Here is an 18,740-nt window from a genome sequence, read left to right as displayed (position 1 = left end):
GGGCCGTGGTTGTAACAGTTTAAAAAAACCCAAAGGCCTGCCAGGCAGTTTGGGCACTGCTATGTGAATTATCCTAAAGGCAGTGGCAGGGGGTGAGGTCCCCAGCTGGGCCGGGGCAGCCTTTCTCCAGGTTGCACAGCATCGCTCCGGTGTGGGGATGGGAAGGACATATGGACGTGGAGTTTGCCCACGCCAGCGTGGCCCCGTCCCGTCTCTCGGCTGCGCCTGGCTGTGCCTGCCAAGGCTTGCAGAGACCCAGCTTTGGGAGAAGCTGAGCAGCCCTGGGGTGGTCTGGGCTGTGCACGCAGGTGGGCTTGGAGGGGGCTGGAGACGCTGGCTGAAGCCTGCATGCTGAGGGCTCCGCCACAACACTGACAACAGGGTTACGTCCATTTACAAAGCTCAGCAGCCAGCTCCTTTGGCCTCCCTGGGGCGTCCTCCTGCACCTGGGGCAGGAGTGGGGTTGGGGGTGCACCGTCATCCTCTCCCACCCCCAGAGCCATGCATCCCCCACCATGGGGAGAGCGGGGACCTGCTCATGGCCCAGATGAGACACAGGGCACCTCAGCCACGTTGTAGACCCTCTTCCCGACCCCCTCTGAGACCCCCCAGCTCCCCCTGTCCCTCCCAAGGACAGTTATTTTCACTGTCACTGCTGCCCACTTCTCAGAGGCCACGTTCCCCCAGGGCCGTGGAGAGCAGTCCTGCACCATACCACTGCTTTTCTTTGCAGTTTTAGTTTCCATTGTTGTAGGAGGCGACTGGGTTTCACGCCCCTCACCCAGGAGTGAGATGCTTGGTTTGTCTGTCTGTCCAGCCAATTGCTGGCTGAGGGTGGAAAGGGCATGAAGGGGAGAGTGGAGCTGAAGCCCAGGGAAAAATTTCCCCCCAGGTCCCTTGGTGAGGATGTACGATGGTGTCTCTTAAGGGAAAGGAAGGAGCTTGCCGCATCTGCTAGGGCGCAATCTTGACTGCCTTGGGAGGCCCCCTGGCTGGGCCAGCAGAATGTCCCATGAGCACGCCCGAACCAGCCTGGTCCAAAATGGCTGGCAAACATTTGGCCCCGGTTTCTTTTCATTTCTTGGGTAATAAATGGTTTAAAAGCCTATTGAAAGCATCCAGCATTAGGCTGTCTGCATGCAGACAAGCTCTGATGCCCTGGAGGCGGTCAGCAAGGGGGAGAAGAGGCATCCAGTCTTAGGACAAACACTGATGCCGTTTGGCCAGCCTCTCAAGAGCAGGGAGCTGGAGAGGGCTTCTGGTGACCACATCTCCTCCTCTTGCCTCTGGCTTTCCCACTGGCTCCCCAAGCTATTCTCCAGGCCCAGGATGACTGGAAGGAGCTGCAGCTCAGAGGTGCCTTGGACCTTTGTCAGCATTGGATGAAGGCCATTATCTGCAATCACTGCACAGTCTGCACTATTGTGAGTGGGGAGCAGAGGGCCCCCCGGCGAAGGAGGCAAAGGGAAGGGCTTCCTTAATGTTGCTGAAGTGGTCCCTGAGTGCCAGTTTATCTGGCTGTGCCAATGTTCCTGTACTGGCACATGAGAAGGTGCTTGAAGGTTTTCTTGAAAGTGGCATTGCAGAGGGCATAGCAGGCTGGGTTGATGGTGCTGTTGACATAGCAGAGCCAGTAGCCGATGGACCACACTGTTTCGGGTACGCAGGTCTCACAGAAGGTGTTAATGAGGACCATCACGTTGTATGGAGTCCATGTGAGTATGAAGGCTAGCAGGATAGCAAATATGGTCCGGGTGACTTTCTTCTCCCGGGCTGCCATCTGGCGCTTCTTCCGTACTTGGCTCCTGGCGATGCTGGCAAACTTCCTGGCGACGTTGGCTGGGCGGCTGTTGGCCAGGGAGTTGTGGTTAGAGGCTCCTGCCTTAGCTGGGACGATCTCGATGGCGGTGACGCATTCGGTCCCAGTCTGCTTGGTGACAATTTTAATCTTGGACCACTTGGAAGACGGGTTCACCCGGGGGTGGGACGGGCTCTGTCCTTGCCCCACTGGCAAGATTTCTGCTGTGGGCTTGTCTTTTGTGGTCTGGGTCATGCTGACTGTGCTGGACTCGTTGGAAGTCTCCTTCTCCTCCTGATGGCCAGTGGCCTCTGTCTGTGCTGAGGGCTGGTCATCCACTTTCCCATTCCTCACCTCCTCCTTCACCTCCACGGCCCCCTTGGGGGAGTTGTTGTTGTTCTGTTTGATCAGGGGGGCCTTGAAGAAGCTGAGGGACTTGCCTTTCCTCTCTTTCCTGCTTTCAGGCTTGTGCCTCCTCACCCTGCTCCTGCTGGCCAGGGAGATGTGGATGTACAGCACCGTCATGATGACCACAGGCAGGTAGAAAGCAGCGATGGCCGTGCCGAAGGTCACCGCTGGGTTGGAGAGGAACTGGATGTAGCATTCCCTCTCAGGGACTGTCCTCTTGCCCACAATGAACTGCCAGAACAAGATGGCAGGGGCCCAAAGAATGAAGGACAATATCCACGCAGCCGCAATCATTAGCCCCGCCATCTTGGTGGTCCTCCTGGCTGGGTACGTCAGGGGCTTGGTGACACAGAAGTACCGGTCAAAGCTGATGATGAGTAAGTTCATGACAGAGGCATTGCTCACCACATAGTCCAGGGCCAGCCACAGGTCGCACACCACGGCCCCCAGCGGCCAGTAGCCTTTGATGATGTAGACCGTGTAGAGGTTCATGGAGAAGACCCCGATGATGAGGTCTGCGCAGGCCAGGCTGAAGAGGAAGTAGTTGTTGACAGTCTGGAGCTGGCGGTTCACCTTGATGGACAGCATCACCAGGATGTTCCCTACCACGGTGACCAGGCTGAGCGAGCCGGTGACCGTGGCGATGAAAACCAGCTCCACTGTCTTGTAGTTGGTGGGAGGCTGGATGGCCACCTCGGAGTGGTTGCCCAGGGTGAAGTTGTCATAGGTCAGGTTGGCCATCTTTGCCTGCCAGGGCTGAGCAGAGAGGTTGTGCATGGGATCTGCAAGGGGAGCGGGGACAGAAAGGCAGAATATCATACCTGCTTGCCCGTGCTGGCAGCGTTTGCTTCCTCCTCAGTTTCCCAGGCCAGCACTGCTCTGGCTAGTGCTCGAAAATCTCCCAGTGTTACTGGGTTTCTCTCTGCCATTGCAGCCTTCTCCCAGGAGCTCTTTGAAGGCACCATTTAGCATGCCCCCATTTAGCAATGGAGGAGACACACGGGGCTGCAGGGAGAGGAGCAGGGACAGGGCTGGGGACAGCCTTTTGGCCAGGGTGCGATGGTCCCTTCTCTGCAGGGCCCGGAACCACCTCCTAGCAGGAGCACAGCCCCAGTGTGCCCCGGGGAGGCATGCAGAGAGGCCGAGGGCCTGCAGGAGGAAGGGGGCTGAGGAGCTGAGTGGTGATGCACAGTGCTCACTGCGAGGACAGCGTGGCACGGAGCCGGTGCCCTGCCCCAGGGATGAGAGCAGGTTTATGGTATGCCCCAGGCATGTCCCGCTGGCTACCCCACAAAGCCCCCCCCACAAGAGGGGGCTACCCCACGAAGCCCATGCCATGGTCTGCTCAGCTCACCTGTATCTCTGGCAGCAAACAGCTCCTTCTGGAAGATGAAATCTGGGACAGGGAAAACAGCAAGTTACACTACAGCTTCAGCCCCAAGTTCATGTGAGTCCCACAACATCTTACTGGGGGGCACCAACCTTTCCAACAGAGGTGGCCTTGACAAAGGGGTAACACTGCTCGGAGGCAGATGCTGAAAACCCAAACAAGGCTGAAATGGGGTAATTTGGCTTGGCCTGGTTCACAGCCCAGCCCCGACAGGCGCAGGAGAGGGAAGGGACCGCACAAGTGCCATCAGCCAGCGATGGTGGGAAATGCTGGCCCCTTCCCCCAGTCCCACATCACACTGCAGCTGCAACCACACCAGCCGTGGAGATGTACAGGGTGAACCCAGACATCTCAGCCTGCTACATGGAATTATTTATGAAAGGCGGAAAGAATTATGGACAGAAAGACTGCCTTCATCCAAACCAAGGTGCCTGTGGTTAACCCCCCAAGGTAAGAGGAGAATGGACCTTAAAAAAAAAAAAATCAATGGACCAAAATTGATGTGTTGGGATGAAGGGGAGTTTCCTGTAAGGGGAAGGAGAAGCAAAGGCATGGGGGGGAGGTGGGCTGGACAGAGGAGCTTCGCATCCAACCTGCCTCTCCCGCACCACCCAGACCCCCAAAACCTGCTGGGCCATCACCCGGGCTGCTGGAGGCATCCCAACCCCACCAGCCCAGCAAGGGCAGCCTCTCCAGCAGCTCCACCCGGCGCCTGGGGTGGGGGTCCTGCCAGGCTGCCCACCCAGCCCCATGTGTGCTGCTGCCGGTAGCCCAGCGGGGGCTGGCACATCGGGCAGGCGTCCACGCCGGCATGCGCAGCGGGAGTGCTTAGCACAGCGTGTCTCTGCAAGCTGCCTTGGGTAGCAGTGCTGGCTCCAAACCCCTGGGACTCCTGAAGCTGATTTTGCTAGATGTATAAACACGCCATTAACGCGCTCCTCTCCAAAACAGGGTTTGGCAGGCTTTGGTATCGGTTTGTATTTTTAAAGTCTTTTAAAAGAAATGCGCTTGCCTTTCGTTTGTGGTGAGGGTAGATTTCTACCATCAGCAAACAGCCAAGGTTTTAATATAACCACTTTTTGAAGAAATGCGGGTGTGGGAAAATGGAAGCATGGCTGCTGAGATGCTAAACCCAGGGTACCAACGTAGCCATTAAGGCAGCTTCTGCATTAGCAAGGCTACGCTATCTCTGTAGCTGCGATAGTGGCTGGGATTGTCTTACACGTGCAGGGGAAAGAAGTGGGTGAGAGCCAAAGAAATACCTCTGTACTATTAATCCTCTGAGCCCGTTACACGTGGCTCACAAAGACAAAGTGCTTTGAAAAGAAAGCAACACCCTTTGGCAGATACTAAATGCTAAATACTGACAGGGCGAGGAAGCCTGGCGGCACTGCCCAGCTTTGCACCGAGCTCCAAGCGCAAGGGATGCATCAAGGGAGAAGAAAAGCGGTTTCTGCTGCCATCCTTCCTGGGCACCCAGCCAGGGATGCGAGAAGAGGTGATAAGTGTGTAAAATGACTTAGAGATATATAATCGTGGCAGTTTGGGGGTTGGTTTCAGTACAATTGAAATGAGTTTTAAATTCTTCGCTTTGATGAGATGGGGAGATTTAGCTGTCATTCTTATAACAGCTAATCAGACCGATCAGACAAGCTAGCAATCAACCAGACATCTACCCCAGCTCTTCCAGGAAGAATTTGAAAATCTTTAAAAGAAGCCTTTCCTTCGTCTCCGCTAAATGAGGGTTTCAGTTTTTCACTTTAGTTTGTGAACCAGCATCCTCTTCTAAGTGCATTTAATTAATTATCAGTCTTGACAGAGACTTGTGTTCTCGGTTGCCTGAAGTAAAAGTCCAGCTCGTCCCACTCCATAAAACCATTTGTACAGATCACAAGAAATGAAGGAGGAAAAGACTGGCACAGCCCCACTTGCGTGTCTTTGGATGCCACCCAGAGGTCATGCTGGAAACTGGTGTGCTGAGACAGAGGCAACTGCAGCCTCAGGATAAAGGACTTAAACAGGTGTTTTGAAAATGAGCCTTCACTGAAGGGCAAAAATAAAGCAATCTCCCGTTTGAGGGTAGGAGGGAGACTGAAAACGGTTAAGGGTGTGAAGATACATACAACACAGACATACAACAACATGTACAGCCAGAAGATACAAACACCACACAAACACCCTGACTATTTTCTGCCATGCCCCGGCCTGTCACACATCTTTTCTTTCCCCGTCTTCTGCTCTCTCCATCCCACTGTCTCTCTCTTCTGCCCCAGACACCCTCTCTGAGCTCGCCGGGTCGCTGGCTGCTTTGACAGCCTTCTTGGGGATAAACTTGCCCTGCTCTGTCCTGGGGGACTCCCCTTTAGCAGCAGCAGCTCCAGCCTGTTGAGTCTGGTTTCCCCCACTGCCCATGGGGATGGAGGGCACCTGGGTGGGGGCCCGGGTGGGGGCACAGCCCTCGGGCAGCCCCAGCTCTGCCTGCACCCCCAGGATGTGCCTGAGAACGGAGGGAGCATGCAGGAGAGCTGCAGTGCTGCAACGGACTCGCCAGTGCAATCCCATCTCTACTCTCACGCCAGCTGCATCACTGTCCCCAATGCTGTGAAGCCCCCAGACACCAAGGGACCTCTCCATGCCCCACTAAATGCCTCCCCCCTGCCCCTCGCTGCCCATCTCTCTCCTCCTGCACCTCCAAGAGCACATTTCTCCTCTCGCTACCCTCATGCCCCCCCATCCCACATCGCCCTCCCTGTCTCCATCCCCCTCTGCCCCCCGCCCCCGTGCTGGCACCACAGCCGGGGAGGAGACGCAGCAAAGCCCAGAGGCCACTTCAGAAGGGCTCCTGGGGCTGAGGCCCGTACCTGTGACACCAGTTGGCTTTTCTCCCTGCACACGCCATCCCTTGTCTGCAGCACTCAGCGGGTGCTCTCCCAGACCTGCTCCCGCCAGCCAGCTACAGCAAACTCCATTACTGGCCTCCTCCCTCCCTAGGACTTCTGGCAGTGATTTATGGCTGGTTTTCTCCTCTCCATCGAAGCCATTAGGAGCCTCCAGCTCCTCACTGATAGCATCTTTTGGTCTAAGGGTTTCTGTGGCCCTTGCAGCACTCAGCAAGCATGTCCTCAAAGCAGGGAAATGCCTTTCCCTTCCCACCCAACATTTTGCATGTTATGGATGAAGACACAAGGCACAGGTGGCTGCAGATCCAAGCAGAGAAGGTTGTAATTTAGGTGGGGTCCACTTGTTTTGGGCAGCGCTTGGCACAGCAGGGTCCCCATCGCTGCCTGAGATCACGGGTGCCACCACTGTTGGGTGAGGAGACAGCTCCAGAGCAAGAGCACAAAGCCAGTCCTGCCCACCCTTCTTCGGTCACAGGGTGACATCTGAGGGCACAGCGGAAAGCTCCTGCTGTTTCCTTGCCGCACACCTCGTGTGCCACTCTGGCAAGGCTTCCCAGCCTGTCAGCCCCTGCAAAGTACCTTGCAGCCCATCACCAGGCAGGAAAGGAGAAAGCCCTGTCATGGACTGCTGATGGTCATCCCATACCCAAAAAGTCTGCACCAGATAGAGGCAGGTGCTCCATCGGGTGCAGTTAGTGACCAAGCACTGAACCCATCTGGGACAGAGGGTCTTGCTTGCTCCTGCCCTCCCTGTCACTCCCCATGTGGCAGGAGACAGCTGCCCTGCCCACCGGTGCGGCAAAGGCAGCGGGAGAGGCTGGTATTTACACACACCCATGTGATGGTGGCACCTTGAGCTGCGGGATGAGCTCCTGGAGCAAGCAGCCCTGCTGCCTCAGTGTCCCCTGCCTCTGCTCCCTGTACTGCACAGCCTCCCTGTGCCCGTCCACAGCCCCTGTCCCTCACGCCACCGCCAGCTGCCTCCCCTCCCTGCTCCATCACTGCCTCCATCCCAGCCCCATCCTCATCCTCGGGGCCGGGGGAGTGGGGGCAGGTGTGGGCAGAGTCACGGCTGGTCCATGTGCGTATTGAAATGAGGTCTCTGGGAATGAGCAGGGCTGTGCACACACCCAGCACACTTGGCAAACACCGCCACCAGAAACCAAGCCCCATGCTCACATGCCAGTCAGGAGAAGACGACCTTCTTAGGGGAAGGACTGGAATTAGAGAAACCATTACTTTCCCAGGGGCTTCCGAGTGTGAGCTGCTCCCAGAGGAGACGGGCTTTTGCTCTGCATGGGTGCAATCAGCCCTTTGGAGGAACAGCAAAGCTGAAGAGACCCCAAGCCCAGCTTCTGGCTGGGTGCACCGTGCTGGGCTCCGGGTGCTGCCTGACTCCAGAAGGGAGGGAAGCTGGCCCCCTTCACCACAGGGACATCCCAGGGGAAGGCACACATCACCCCCTGCTCCAGCTGGGTGCAGAGGGCTGGGGCCAGGGCACATCAGCTCCAGCGTCACTACTGGAAAGAGCTGGGCCAGCCCTCCTAGCCCCGCTGCCAGCCCCCTGCTTGTCCTGGCCTTCCTAAAAGCACCGAGGGTGAAAATCTTAATGGGATTTGTTCCCTCATGTCAAACCACTGATGTGATGTGGGGCTGGGCAGTTAGCACAGTCGCAACCGGCCTTGGGAGAGGAGGGAGGGAGAAAAAAGAGGGGAGGGATAGAAGATGCTAAAGGGATACTTGTGTTTATGGCTCATGCATGTCTGTGACACAAAGGGATGGGGCAACGCTCCACTGAGGGGTGACAGTTTGTGGTGCTAATTGTGTTATCTAATAGCCGTTAATTAGTTCCTGAGTCACGGCACCAGTTTACAGCTAGTGAGGGATTGTTCTGGTTGACAGATTCACACCCCTCAAAGAGTGTGAAAATAGAGCTCCTAGATACCAGGAACAGGCACCTTAGAAATATAATATATGGGGAGAGGATAGAGGGGGACCCTGTGCCTGGCGGGGGGATTAGCCTGGATTTGCCCCATCAGGGAGGTGTCTGGCTGCTCCTGTGCCTCTGCATAGGCAGCAACAAAGGCAATAAACCAACCAGGAAAACAGAAAGGAGACAAGGGGCCAGCGGGATTTGCTGTGTTAAGATGGCAGGGCTCCCTCTGCCCTCCCGGCTCCAGCTGGCAGCTGCGCTGGCGCGCCTCCAGCACAGCGAGGGTCGATGGGCCCCTGAAGTCCTTATCCTGCTCCAGAGGAGATCTGAGCCATCGCGCCAGAGGACTTGCTCCTTACCAGTAATGGATAGGGTCGATCTGGGCATTTTATTTTTCCATTGAATAATTTAATCCTTTTTCTTCCTCTACTATTCAACTGGTTCTGATGAGGCAAAGCAAATTCCTCCGTCCCCACAAGCTAGGAGTCTCTGACGGCTTTTCCTGGAGCTACTGGAGATGCAGTGAGCTCAGCGGAGCAGGCGCTGCCAGCTTTCGGGGGGAGGTGAGGGGGCTGGAGAACCCTCCTGCGCTCGGCACATGTTGGTGCATCAGATTTTGAAGATTTCCTGTGTCCAGGACCTAACCTGACCGCCCGCCCCGAGCAAGCCAGGAACCTCCCTGTCTTCGCTGCTGCTTGTAACTACATGGTTGTCGCTGGGTTTTAAAGCAAAACCAAGGCACCCTGTCCAATGCGGCATGCACCTGGCCATGAGAGGTGCTTGCAGGTCAGAGCCCTGGCTTACGAGCCACCCACCTCAGTAGCACCCAGCCCAGCACACTCATCAGCATCCCACTGCTGGCACGGCTGCACCCCCCTGCCCAAGCTGGCCCCCCAGTGCTTGCTTGTATCCCTAAAGTGCCCTGTATCATACGCAGCTTGTAAGGGGCCACACACCGTCTACCCCCAGTATTACCAGGCAAGAAGCAAATGGGTAAGAAAGTGGGCATAAGTAGTTAAAAGTCACTCCTATAAATAACCTTCCAGCACACTGGCCACTCTGACAATTAATTAACCATGTGTCACCCAATTATTAGGCCCAATAAATAACCTATATCAGTGGAAAGCTAATAGCGAGCGTGCCTGGCAAACACCATGCAAGCCAACCCCAGCCTTACCCCACTGTGCCCAGCCCATGGCTCCTGGGCACCGGCGGCTCCCCAGCAGCTCCTGTGCCCACAGCGGCTCCAGTGAGTAACATCATGGGGCCAGGGGGGCCGCCGTCCCTTCCCTCCTGTGCCCTCTGCCTTGGCCCCCAAGGGCTGCAGCTCTGTGCTGGCGGCAGAGCTCAGCCCATGCCAGTGAGCGGGGAAGGTGCTCAGCTTCCAGCTGAGCCTGGGCTAGAGCCACATTTCTTCCCCTCCCATCTACTGCATTAATGCTCTCTGCCTCAGAGAGATGCTCATGTTCTTTTGTATCTCTGGGCTGAAGCTTTAATAGGACCCAGCTGTTTCAAGGCAGTGCAACAGAAATAACCCTGCTGCAGCTACAGGTCCTGCTGCCGGGAAGGGCTTTGGGTTCAGCCAGCAGAGAGGGGAAGGAGGGCAAGGGCAACGATGGATTACAGCAACAAGTGGCTGCCTGGATTAGCTGGTCTCTCCCCAGGGAGAGGTTAGTGGCCAGGATCAGACGCCTGTGGGAGAGACAGCGCTGGAAGAGGGACCCGGGGGAAGAGGGCAGGGAGTTGCAAGACCCCAGATCTGGTTGCTTAGAAGAGCAGCTCCCCCTGCCCCAGGGACAAGGACAGGCCTCACCTGGGGACAGCAAGGGGGAAGCCCCTTGCAGGGAAGCCCCCTCACCCTGCCACTACCCCGCACAGTCACCCATGCTGGCCACCCACCCAGGGTGCCAGTCCACCCCAGCCCCCCCTAGGAGCGAGGGCTGGCACTGGGCAAGGGGGGAGCTGACCCCCATGCAGAGAGCCGCAGCACCCTGCGCCCTCCTTGCCCCCCAGGGTCCCCACGGACCGTGGGGTGGGGACGCAGCTCAGGCAAAGCACCAAGTGTGAGCTGGGAAGGGCAGCTGCTTCCATGAGATTGCATCTCATTGGGAAGGTAGGGGCTCGCCAGGAGGGAGGTGCGACTGCCTGCTGGGTGCTGGGCTCTTGTGGAGGGCTCCAGCCAGGAGATGCTCTTCAGTCAGACCAGCTGGGAAAGACCCTCTCTCCTTACCCACCTACTACCGGGGAGGACTTGGCAGCCCTGGGCAATCCTTCCCTTCCCAATAACACTAAAGGATTTAGATCAGATGCCTTTCTCCTGACCTCTGCACAGAGGTAAAAGGCTGCAGGAGCACTGGGTGGCTACAGGTGGTGGTGGAGGAGCCCAGGGCAGGCAGGGGGATGGATGGACGCTGGGCTCTGTGCATCAGGGATGCAGTGTTTGCCACAGGCAGAGCTGTTAGGAAGGCGGGGGGGGGGGGGCGGGGGGGGCACATTTCTCTGTAAGCAACTCATCCCAGAGCTGAGGGCTGCAGAGGGAAAGCACCAAGGTGCTCATCTGAAATTTTAAAGAGTGGGCAAGAGCCCCTTGCCCCATGGAGCAGGGCAACGCTCTGCAGGGTTTTGAAAGAACAAATAAGCTAGCTAAGCAATGAGTAAGAGAAAAGAGATCTGATGCCTTGAGCCAAGGGCAGAAAATCGGGCAAGAGCAAGGGCCCTGCTGGGTGGATGTGGATGTGACAGAGGAAAGGCCTAGTCCTGGGGACAGACAGCAGAGGGGAATCTTTGGGGAAGGAAAATGAAAACATTAGACCCCTACTTGGCCACGAGATCTGCCCAGAGGTTTTGGCATTGGAGGTGATGCCTGAGCAAGGGGACAGAGTGAAGAAGGACAGGAGCAAGAGCAGAAGGTGGGCAGGGGAGCCCGGGGCATGGGCAGGCAGCATGGGAAGCATGGGTGCCAGGGGAGGAGAACAGGTAGGAAACTCCCATCCGTGGCGACAACAGAGGAGGGGAGGGATGGAGAGGAAGGAGGTGGGAATAGCTTCAGGCTGCCAGGGTGGGATTACACATCTCCCCCACAGAAGAGCCCTAAGAAACCCTTCCGAGAGGGAGAGACCTCACGCAGAGACACTGCCTACAAATCTCTCCCTGTTGCCTTCCCTGGAGGCTCCCGCCGGCAGAGCGGGAGCCATGCTGGGGCTGGAAACCTTCGTGGGCCGCAGCTCTCCCATTCAGGCAGTCCAGCTCTGCCTAGGAGTCACCTCTCTCACCGCAGGACAGTGGTCTCCAGCCTGTCGTGGCCCTACACTAATGCCGCAGGCAGCACCCTACAGGGGCTTTAACCACCTCATTGCCTGTGGCTGCACATCATGGCAGAAAGTTTCATGAGTCAGGCATCACTTATGGGCCATGGTGGGTGACCTGAGCTCTTCAAACAGCCTAGAGATGACTGTGCTAGACACTGCTCCTAAGTGCTGCAGAAAGGCAGACCCAAGCCTAGGCAACTCATGCCTGTTGTCAGGCGAAGGCTGATGCCAGTAGGGTTTCATTGCTCTCCACTCCTCTCTGCACACACGCACACTTTTTTTTGGCTTTAGCTGGGACTGCACGTGATGTAACTGCCGGTGGAGCTGGGATCCAAACTACCCTGAAGGCACTAGAGATGGTGAGATGCAGGATACACTCCTTCCCATCTCAGTCATGCAAAGATCCCACAAGGACGCCTGTCCCTCCACAGCAGAGCCAGCCTGCCGCGCTGCCCGTGGGGGGGCCCAGCTAACATCAACATTGGGAGGTTTTGCGAGCGAGGGATCACTGAAGCAAGGCGCCATGCATGCCTCTAGAGAGCTGTCCCGTGACCTGGAGCGGATGCCAGGGCCTGGGACATTGTGTTTGCAGAGTGATGTTTTCAGACCTTGGTGTTGCACAACTGGAGCTTTGAGTTTCCCACAGATGAATCAATCTAATTCTGCTTAAAGAGTCTAAAGACATTAATGCGTTAACCGGCCAACACAAATGAACTCTGCCACGAGCCTTAAACATGCGGACAACACTTCACCCCCGTCCTCCAGATGCCTCCAGCTGAGGCACTTGGTGCCAGCCCCCGCTGCCTCCTGTCCAGCTTCAGCAGTGCCAAGATATGTTGCTGCTACAACCTGCAAGCTGCAAGGTGCCATAAAATACATTAGACTTAACAGCAGTTGTGGTAGCAGAGGGGCTGCTTCACTGCCTGGCTTTCTTGGCTAGAGGAGCACAGCTAGCCTCGATAGCTTGGTACCACGTCAATAGCTCTGGCCGAGCCTGCTGTGTCTGAGGAGCTCCATGGTTTACACTGAGTCCTGCCTTTAAAGGACAAACTTCCCAGCTGCTGCTCTTCCTGTGCCAGCTGACCTAGGATGAAACTCCTCTGCGAGGCTCTTGAAGACAAGCAAACAGCCCTGTGGTTCCCCACATCCCTCTCCAGCCCTCTCTGAGTCACAGAAACAGCACCCAGGGTGGATGCAGGTCCTCTGCACGAGCACGTCTCAGCCTGCCTAACGCTGGGGCAGGGCGGGATGGGAAGGGGACAGGGCACTTGGGCACCTCTGCCGCTGCCTCGTGCACTGAGTGGGCCATGGGACGCCAGGGGTGAGGGGTACAGGGTCACAGCAAGACAGGAGGGTTCGTGTCACTCCCACAGTTCTGATTTGCAGGACCTCCAGCAACAGTTTTGGGATTGTCAAACGGACAATCTCTGTGCCTGCAGCCACGGCATTTGGAGGCTTGGACAGGCTGGTGAAGTTAATTTTCTCAGCAAACTTACATCTTATGAGGTATAAACTGAGTCTTTGTTTGAGTTCCTCCTCCATGCAGTGCAGCCTCAGGGCTGAAGGCATCTCTGGAGGGTCCCGGGAGCAGCCCCAGGGTGAAGGCGCCTGGCACACGAGGGGTCAGGATGGGGAACAGCTCCAGCAGAGCCTTGCTTGCCAATGCTCGCTGTACCGAGGGACTCAAGATCTGAAGCCAGGTCAAATGACAGCGTCCTGTCCCAGAGTCAAGGCCCAGCAGGATCAGCACATCCCTCTGCAGGGAAAGTGGGATGGATGCCAACATGCACACAGGGTGGGGACACCCAGGTGTCTGCCGGGGGGGACAGGGACTAGTTGTGTGTCTGCTGCTAAAGCCCTGCTGCTAAACATCAAGGGGGGGGGGTACCTGTAGGCGAGACACCCAGCCCTATGCTCCTGCACCAGCAAAATACTGGCGTAGCGGGCAAGCCTGTCCGGGGAGCATTTGCCCCAGATTCATTTGGCCAGCAAATGCCTAATTCCCCCTTGAAGTTGCAGCAAATGAATTTGTCTGAATATAGCGCAAGGGCCAACCTCGGCACGTTCAAGGGTCTGGATGCAGTGAGCCTTTCCCGTGACTAAAGGGCTAAAGGGATGTCATGGTGGGCAGTGCTCTCCCAGGGGGACAGTCAGGGCTGGCACACTCCTCCACTTGGCTATGAGTTAGATCACAGCCACCTATTAAGACCCTCACCGCCTGGCCTGCCAGGGCCCTGGGCAGAAGAGCACATGCGTCTTCCTAGAAACTGGTGGCTGTTTTCTAACTGGTCACCTGAATCCCTCGGAAGAGGGATGGCTTTGGCATGGCTCCAAATACTGGCTTGAAGAGGCTTCAACATGGCCCAGGTGCTGAGCCCCTCAGCCCACCACCGGCCCCTGGCACACTCGTGGTGGGCACTGGTGCTAAGGTGGACTAAGGAGCAGTCAGTGGGGGATGCTGGGAGAGTCATGAAGAGAGGAGGGGAAGCAGATGGGAATGATCTGGTCCAAACTTCCACTTCTTGGCTGCGCCATGTCCTGCACCCTCGCATCTCCCCGAAACACATCCTTTAAATACACAGTCTTAGGGCCAGCCCAGAATGGATGCTGAAATGCAAAGCAAACCTCCTCCCTTGGCTTACTGGAGAGCAACAAGGGCATAGCCCCGTGTCAGACTGAGCAGAGACCGGCTCAAGGACAACGCCTACTTCTCCAGAAGATGTCGATCAAAGCCCTGATTTAGTGTGCCAAGGAGAAGGGGTCAGCTTGCGCACATGAAACTCTTGCTGCTTGTACGTGCATGCAGAAAGAGGAGCTGCGTTTGCGCAGAAAGCAGCAGCCCCTTGCAAACAGCCTCCATTTCCCTCTCCTCTCGCTATTGCTATCCCCACTGTCTTTGCAGAGCTGCGTCTGCCACCTCAGCTGGGCACTCACCAGCCCTCTTCACCTCTGTGGGTGCTGCTGGCCGGGGCTCAGCAGGGCAGGCATAGAAGGGCTCCACAGCGAAGGCATGCTAGGGACTGCTCCGCATCAGCCGCTTGTCCTGGTCTCACTATTTTTATTCCCTGTTTTTGTCTTTTTTTTTTTTTTTCCTGGGGAGGTGTTTGTCATTTTAATTAAAAAAAAAAAACAACAACAAAACCCCAACCATGACAAAACCTGATATCAATAGGATCCTCGTGGGGACAGTTTAAAGAGAAAAACCATGCTCCTTCTGCAAACTCAGAGTAATTGGATCACAGCATTAGTTAATCATTTCAGTTCATTTCTCCTCTATGAAAGAAAACAGACTGACCCACCAAGACAGGTATGCCCCTTGTGTGAATAAACAAGCCGCTTTTACCGGTAGCCCTCCTTCTCCTGCCAGCTTCCCACTGCCCACTCACCGGGTCACTCCCGGGGCTGCCGCCGCTCCATCCGGCAGACCTGGGAACTTGCTGCCGGCTCTGAGCAAGGGCGCGTTGGCTTGGCTCCCGCAGGAATCGGGGGCTGCCACGCACAGAGACACCACCCCCCTCCCAGATACCTGCTCCCATCCCACCTTCCCCACCCAGGCTCCACTGGCTACCAGCCCGGCTGAGGGGTGAACAGGGGATGGGTCGCTATTTCTTAGGATCTCTGTATGGGTGAAATCGCCCCCTCGGATGCCCTGCTCTTTGTTGGGATGCCTCACGGGGGCCTAGTCCAGGCTGGAAAGCAGCAGCAGGTGCTCAGATCACAGAAGTCAAGGCATTAGGAAGCAGAAGGTGATGCCCAGCAGTAGTGACAGTGAAAAGCATCTTGCTGTCACCTGCGATTTCAACGTGAGCGTTGTCACTGGTGATGTTTCACCGAAAGCCTAGGCTCTAGGACCCTGGCATCTGAGTATTTTGATAGACAGTGCCAGCATCAACAAGCCACCCCACTGGGTGGGTACCAGCCCTCCCAGCCCCTCTGCTCATCCTGCAAGTAGTGGCAGGAGAAGCCGAGCTGCCCTCGGAGGTCACTCAAGGCACCTGTGACACAGCAAGGAGCCTCCAAACGCCCAAGCAGAGCCCACCAACTTTGCTAGCAGGTCACAGAAGAATGCTAGTTGTTCCTCGGGTTGGGAAGTATCTCCCTAGCCTTGGGTTTGCAAAGACCAGCTAGAAAATGCCACAGCACAGTCAGAGGGGTTGAAAGCAGGACAGACGAGAAGCCAGCATTGCTTTCATTTAAAAAAATGACAAGAACTGTTCCCCGATTTGAAGCCAATGTCATTATTTTGGGAGAAAAGAAAGGGGGCTGCCTAACTATTGCCCATGATGGGCCAATGGAGAGCATGGGGCAGCTCTGCCATTACCAGCAGGGAGGGCGCAGCAGGGCCAGCAAGGGCTAAAGGGCAGATGGGATCCACACCTAGGGAGAGAGGGGCCACAATCTGTCCCCCTTGCAATGCCCAACCCGGCAAAGGGCTCTGCAGAGAGGTGGGGAGACTTCTGCCTAGTCATGTCCTGAGAGGTGGCCACAAGGGCCAGAGGAGTTTTGTCCAGCATGGGGACAAATTATCCAAAAGATATGGGAACTTGTCCCTGCTGCTCTTGTTGGAATATAGAGGGAAGCAAAGAAAGCATGCAGGTAGTTTCCTGCCCAGAAAACAAATCTCCTTTCAAGAGGAGCTACCAGAGGAGCAAATAACCCCCACCCTGGGGTCCCCGCTGTGGGGGTGCCTGCCCCGGGGGCACAGGCTGCTCATATGCCCGTGGCAGGGTGCCGACAGGGCCAGTTCCTAGGCAATCAGAGGGACCCGAGGTGCCTTGGACCACGGATCCCAGGGAGCGGTGTTGGTTTGGATGGGAGCAGGGAAGGGGGCTGCCAGAACTCCTCCCGGTGCCCTGGCAGGGCTGCAGCCCTGCACGACTCCACACATCCCGGGGTCGTGAACCAATGCGGGGGTCCCGACCCGCGGGGTTCCCGGAGGGACGCAGGAGTGCGGGAAAGTTGGCAGAGAGACAGCACCCATTCCTGGGGCGACCGGGTGCTGCAGCCCCTGGGGGTGCGCACCCCACCTCCCCATGCACTTTCAAGCCATGCTGCCCCACCACCACAGGGACTCTCGTGGGGGGGAGGCCGCGGTGATGCCCTGCCCCCCCCGCCCCGTGCACACGGAGCCCCCGAGCAGCGACTTACCGGGCAGCCCCCAGGGCGCGCCGCCGCTCGCCGCCGAGCGGTTCTCAGCGGCCATGGTGCAGCGCCGAGCACGCCGCCGCGCCGTCGGGGACTCCGGCACGCATGGCCCCAGCCGGCTCCCGGCTCCCGGCTCCCGGCGGCGCCGTACGCGGCGGAGGGGCGGGGAGGGGAGGGGCAGGGGGAGGGGAGGGCCCGGCGCTGCCGGCTCGGCCCGGTCCTCCCCCCTCCCCCGTCCCCTCCCTTCCCCCGCTCCCAGATGTGGGCCCCCCTCCCCGCCGCAAAGACGCACCGGGGCGGGGGGGGGGGGCGCACCACGACGTCAGGGAGCCGCGGCCAATCCCCACGCCGCCGTTCCCCCCATCCCAGATGTGGCTCCCCGCCCCCGCCGGCCAGATGTCGTGCGGGGGGGGGGGGCGGTGCCGGGCAGGTGCGGGCACCCCCGCCGGGCCGGCGGGAGGGCTCCCCTGCAGCACCGCGGACAGCGCTCCCCGCCCGCCCGGGCACGGCCCGCTCCCCGCCCGCTCCCCGCAGCCGGGTCCCGCCCGGGCTCCCCGCAGCCGGAGCGCGGCAGGTGGGCGCGGCCGGGAGCCCCTGCTGCCCCCCGCACTCACCAGCCTCGCCCGGAGACCGGCGGGGGTAAGCCCCGCTCCGCCGCAGCCGGCAGCGCCGGGAGCACCAGGGCCTCAACGCGGGAGAGAGCGAGGTGCCGGGAGAGGCGGAGCGGGGTCCGGCACGGCCCGGGCAAAGGAGTCCTCGACTCGCTCCCCGGCCCCCAAAATACAGTTAGAATCCGGTCCTGGCGCACACATCTGCAAACTTGAAACGCATGATGGACTCTCTGCCGGGTTGTCACTAATATTCAGCACTGGGTTTTTTCCCCAGGAACAAAAAGATCAATAGGCAGTTTCACAATCAGTTGACTGCCCCACAGGTTCTGCTTTCTCCTTTTGTTGCAGTTATGAGAAAGTGTCAAGCAAGAAGAAACAAACGGGGAGGGGGGGAAGGGGGGGAGGGGGGGGAATCTGTCTTCCCTTCCCTCTACATCTTTCCCCTTCTCTCTGCTTCTACCTAGACCAACTCTCACCCACCCTCTGCCTCGCACTTCTACTGTCTCACAGATACACATGGGTATCATTTCCCCATCTGCTCAGCTCTCACACATACATACATAAATACACATAAACAAATAAACGTCCTGCTTTCTCCCTCCTTTGAGTGATTACAGTCTCAGACAAGTTCCCACCATCCACTCCTTCACCTCCTCACCCTCCTCCCTTACATCTCTTGCTCTAGTTGGTAGCACTTAACTAAAGGCTGGTGTTTGATGTCAATGTCTCATCTAAAATGTTAGCCAGATGTGCCCAGTTCACAGATTTGACCTCTCTCTTCCCCCGATCCTGCAATCTGGTATCTTCTCCCTGGAGATGAAGACACACATCTGAATCCCAGCAGAGAGAACACTGTAAGATAATTCAGACAATTTTCTCTGATGACACATCTCCAGCTCCAAGTGCTTCACTCTGCACCCTGAAAAGGTTAAAGCCTTTTGGCACTTGCATCCGCAGCTCGGCTGCTGCCTTTGCACACCGAGAGGCCCCTGCCGCAGCAGCGAGGCAGATACACTGTCTTTATTTTGGTCACCCTAGGCCAGATCCTGGCATTTCTTTAGTGAGTGTTCAGTCAACGGGTATTTGTTTTCTTTCCTGCCTTCTTTGAGGAGCGAGACGACAAAGCTTTCCCGGTGTCAGCTGGTGCGGAGTCAGGCAGTTGTACTGAGCGCAGCGAGGCTTTGCTGACTTTTGTCAGCTTAACATCTGCCCACACCATTTTTGCAGTCACTGACCAAAACCTGACA

At 57.3% G+C, this 18,740-nt stretch overlaps 1 protein-coding gene across 1 annotated transcript; it reads right to left on the bottom strand.

The window, feature by feature from the left end:
- Nucleotides 1-635: 635 nt before the first annotated feature.
- CHRM4 (cholinergic receptor muscarinic 4) lies at nt 636-16,983 on the bottom strand. Its single transcript, XM_076344554.1, has 3 exons — nt 16,886-16,983; nt 3,561-3,602; nt 636-2,988 (listed from the first exon to the last, which is right to left on the bottom strand). The coding sequence occupies exons 1-3, from the start codon at nt 16,938-16,940 to the stop codon at nt 1,511-1,513; spliced, it is 1,575 nt and encodes a 524-aa protein (XP_076200669.1). The 5' UTR covers nt 16,941-16,983; the 3' UTR covers nt 636-1,510.
- Nucleotides 16,984-18,740: the final 1,757 nt, after the last annotated feature.

The sequence above is a fragment of the Aptenodytes patagonicus genome, chromosome 7 (assembly GCF_965638725.1).
Source record: "Aptenodytes patagonicus chromosome 7, bAptPat1.pri.cur, whole genome shotgun sequence".
In the NCBI taxonomy this organism is placed as follows: Eukaryota; Metazoa; Chordata; class Aves; order Sphenisciformes; family Spheniscidae; genus Aptenodytes; species Aptenodytes patagonicus.
Note: the sequence above shows the minus strand (reverse complement) of the source record. Positions and strands in the feature narration are given on the sequence as shown.

Excerpts from the sequence above, each read along its gene's own strand:
- CHRM4 (XM_076344554.1), bottom strand. The coding sequence starts at position 16,940 with ATGGCCGCTGAGAACCGCTCGGCGGCGAGCGGCGGCGCGCCCTGGGGG. Across the intron at positions 3,603-16,885 it reads CGCGCCCTGGGGGCTGCCCG|ATTTCATCTTCCAGAAGGAG; the intron begins GTAAGTCGCTGC and ends TCCCTGTCCCAG. Across the intron at positions 2,989-3,560 it reads GTTTGCTGCCAGAGATACAG|ATCCCATGCACAACCTCTCT; the intron begins GTGAGCTGAGCA and ends CTCCCCTTGCAG.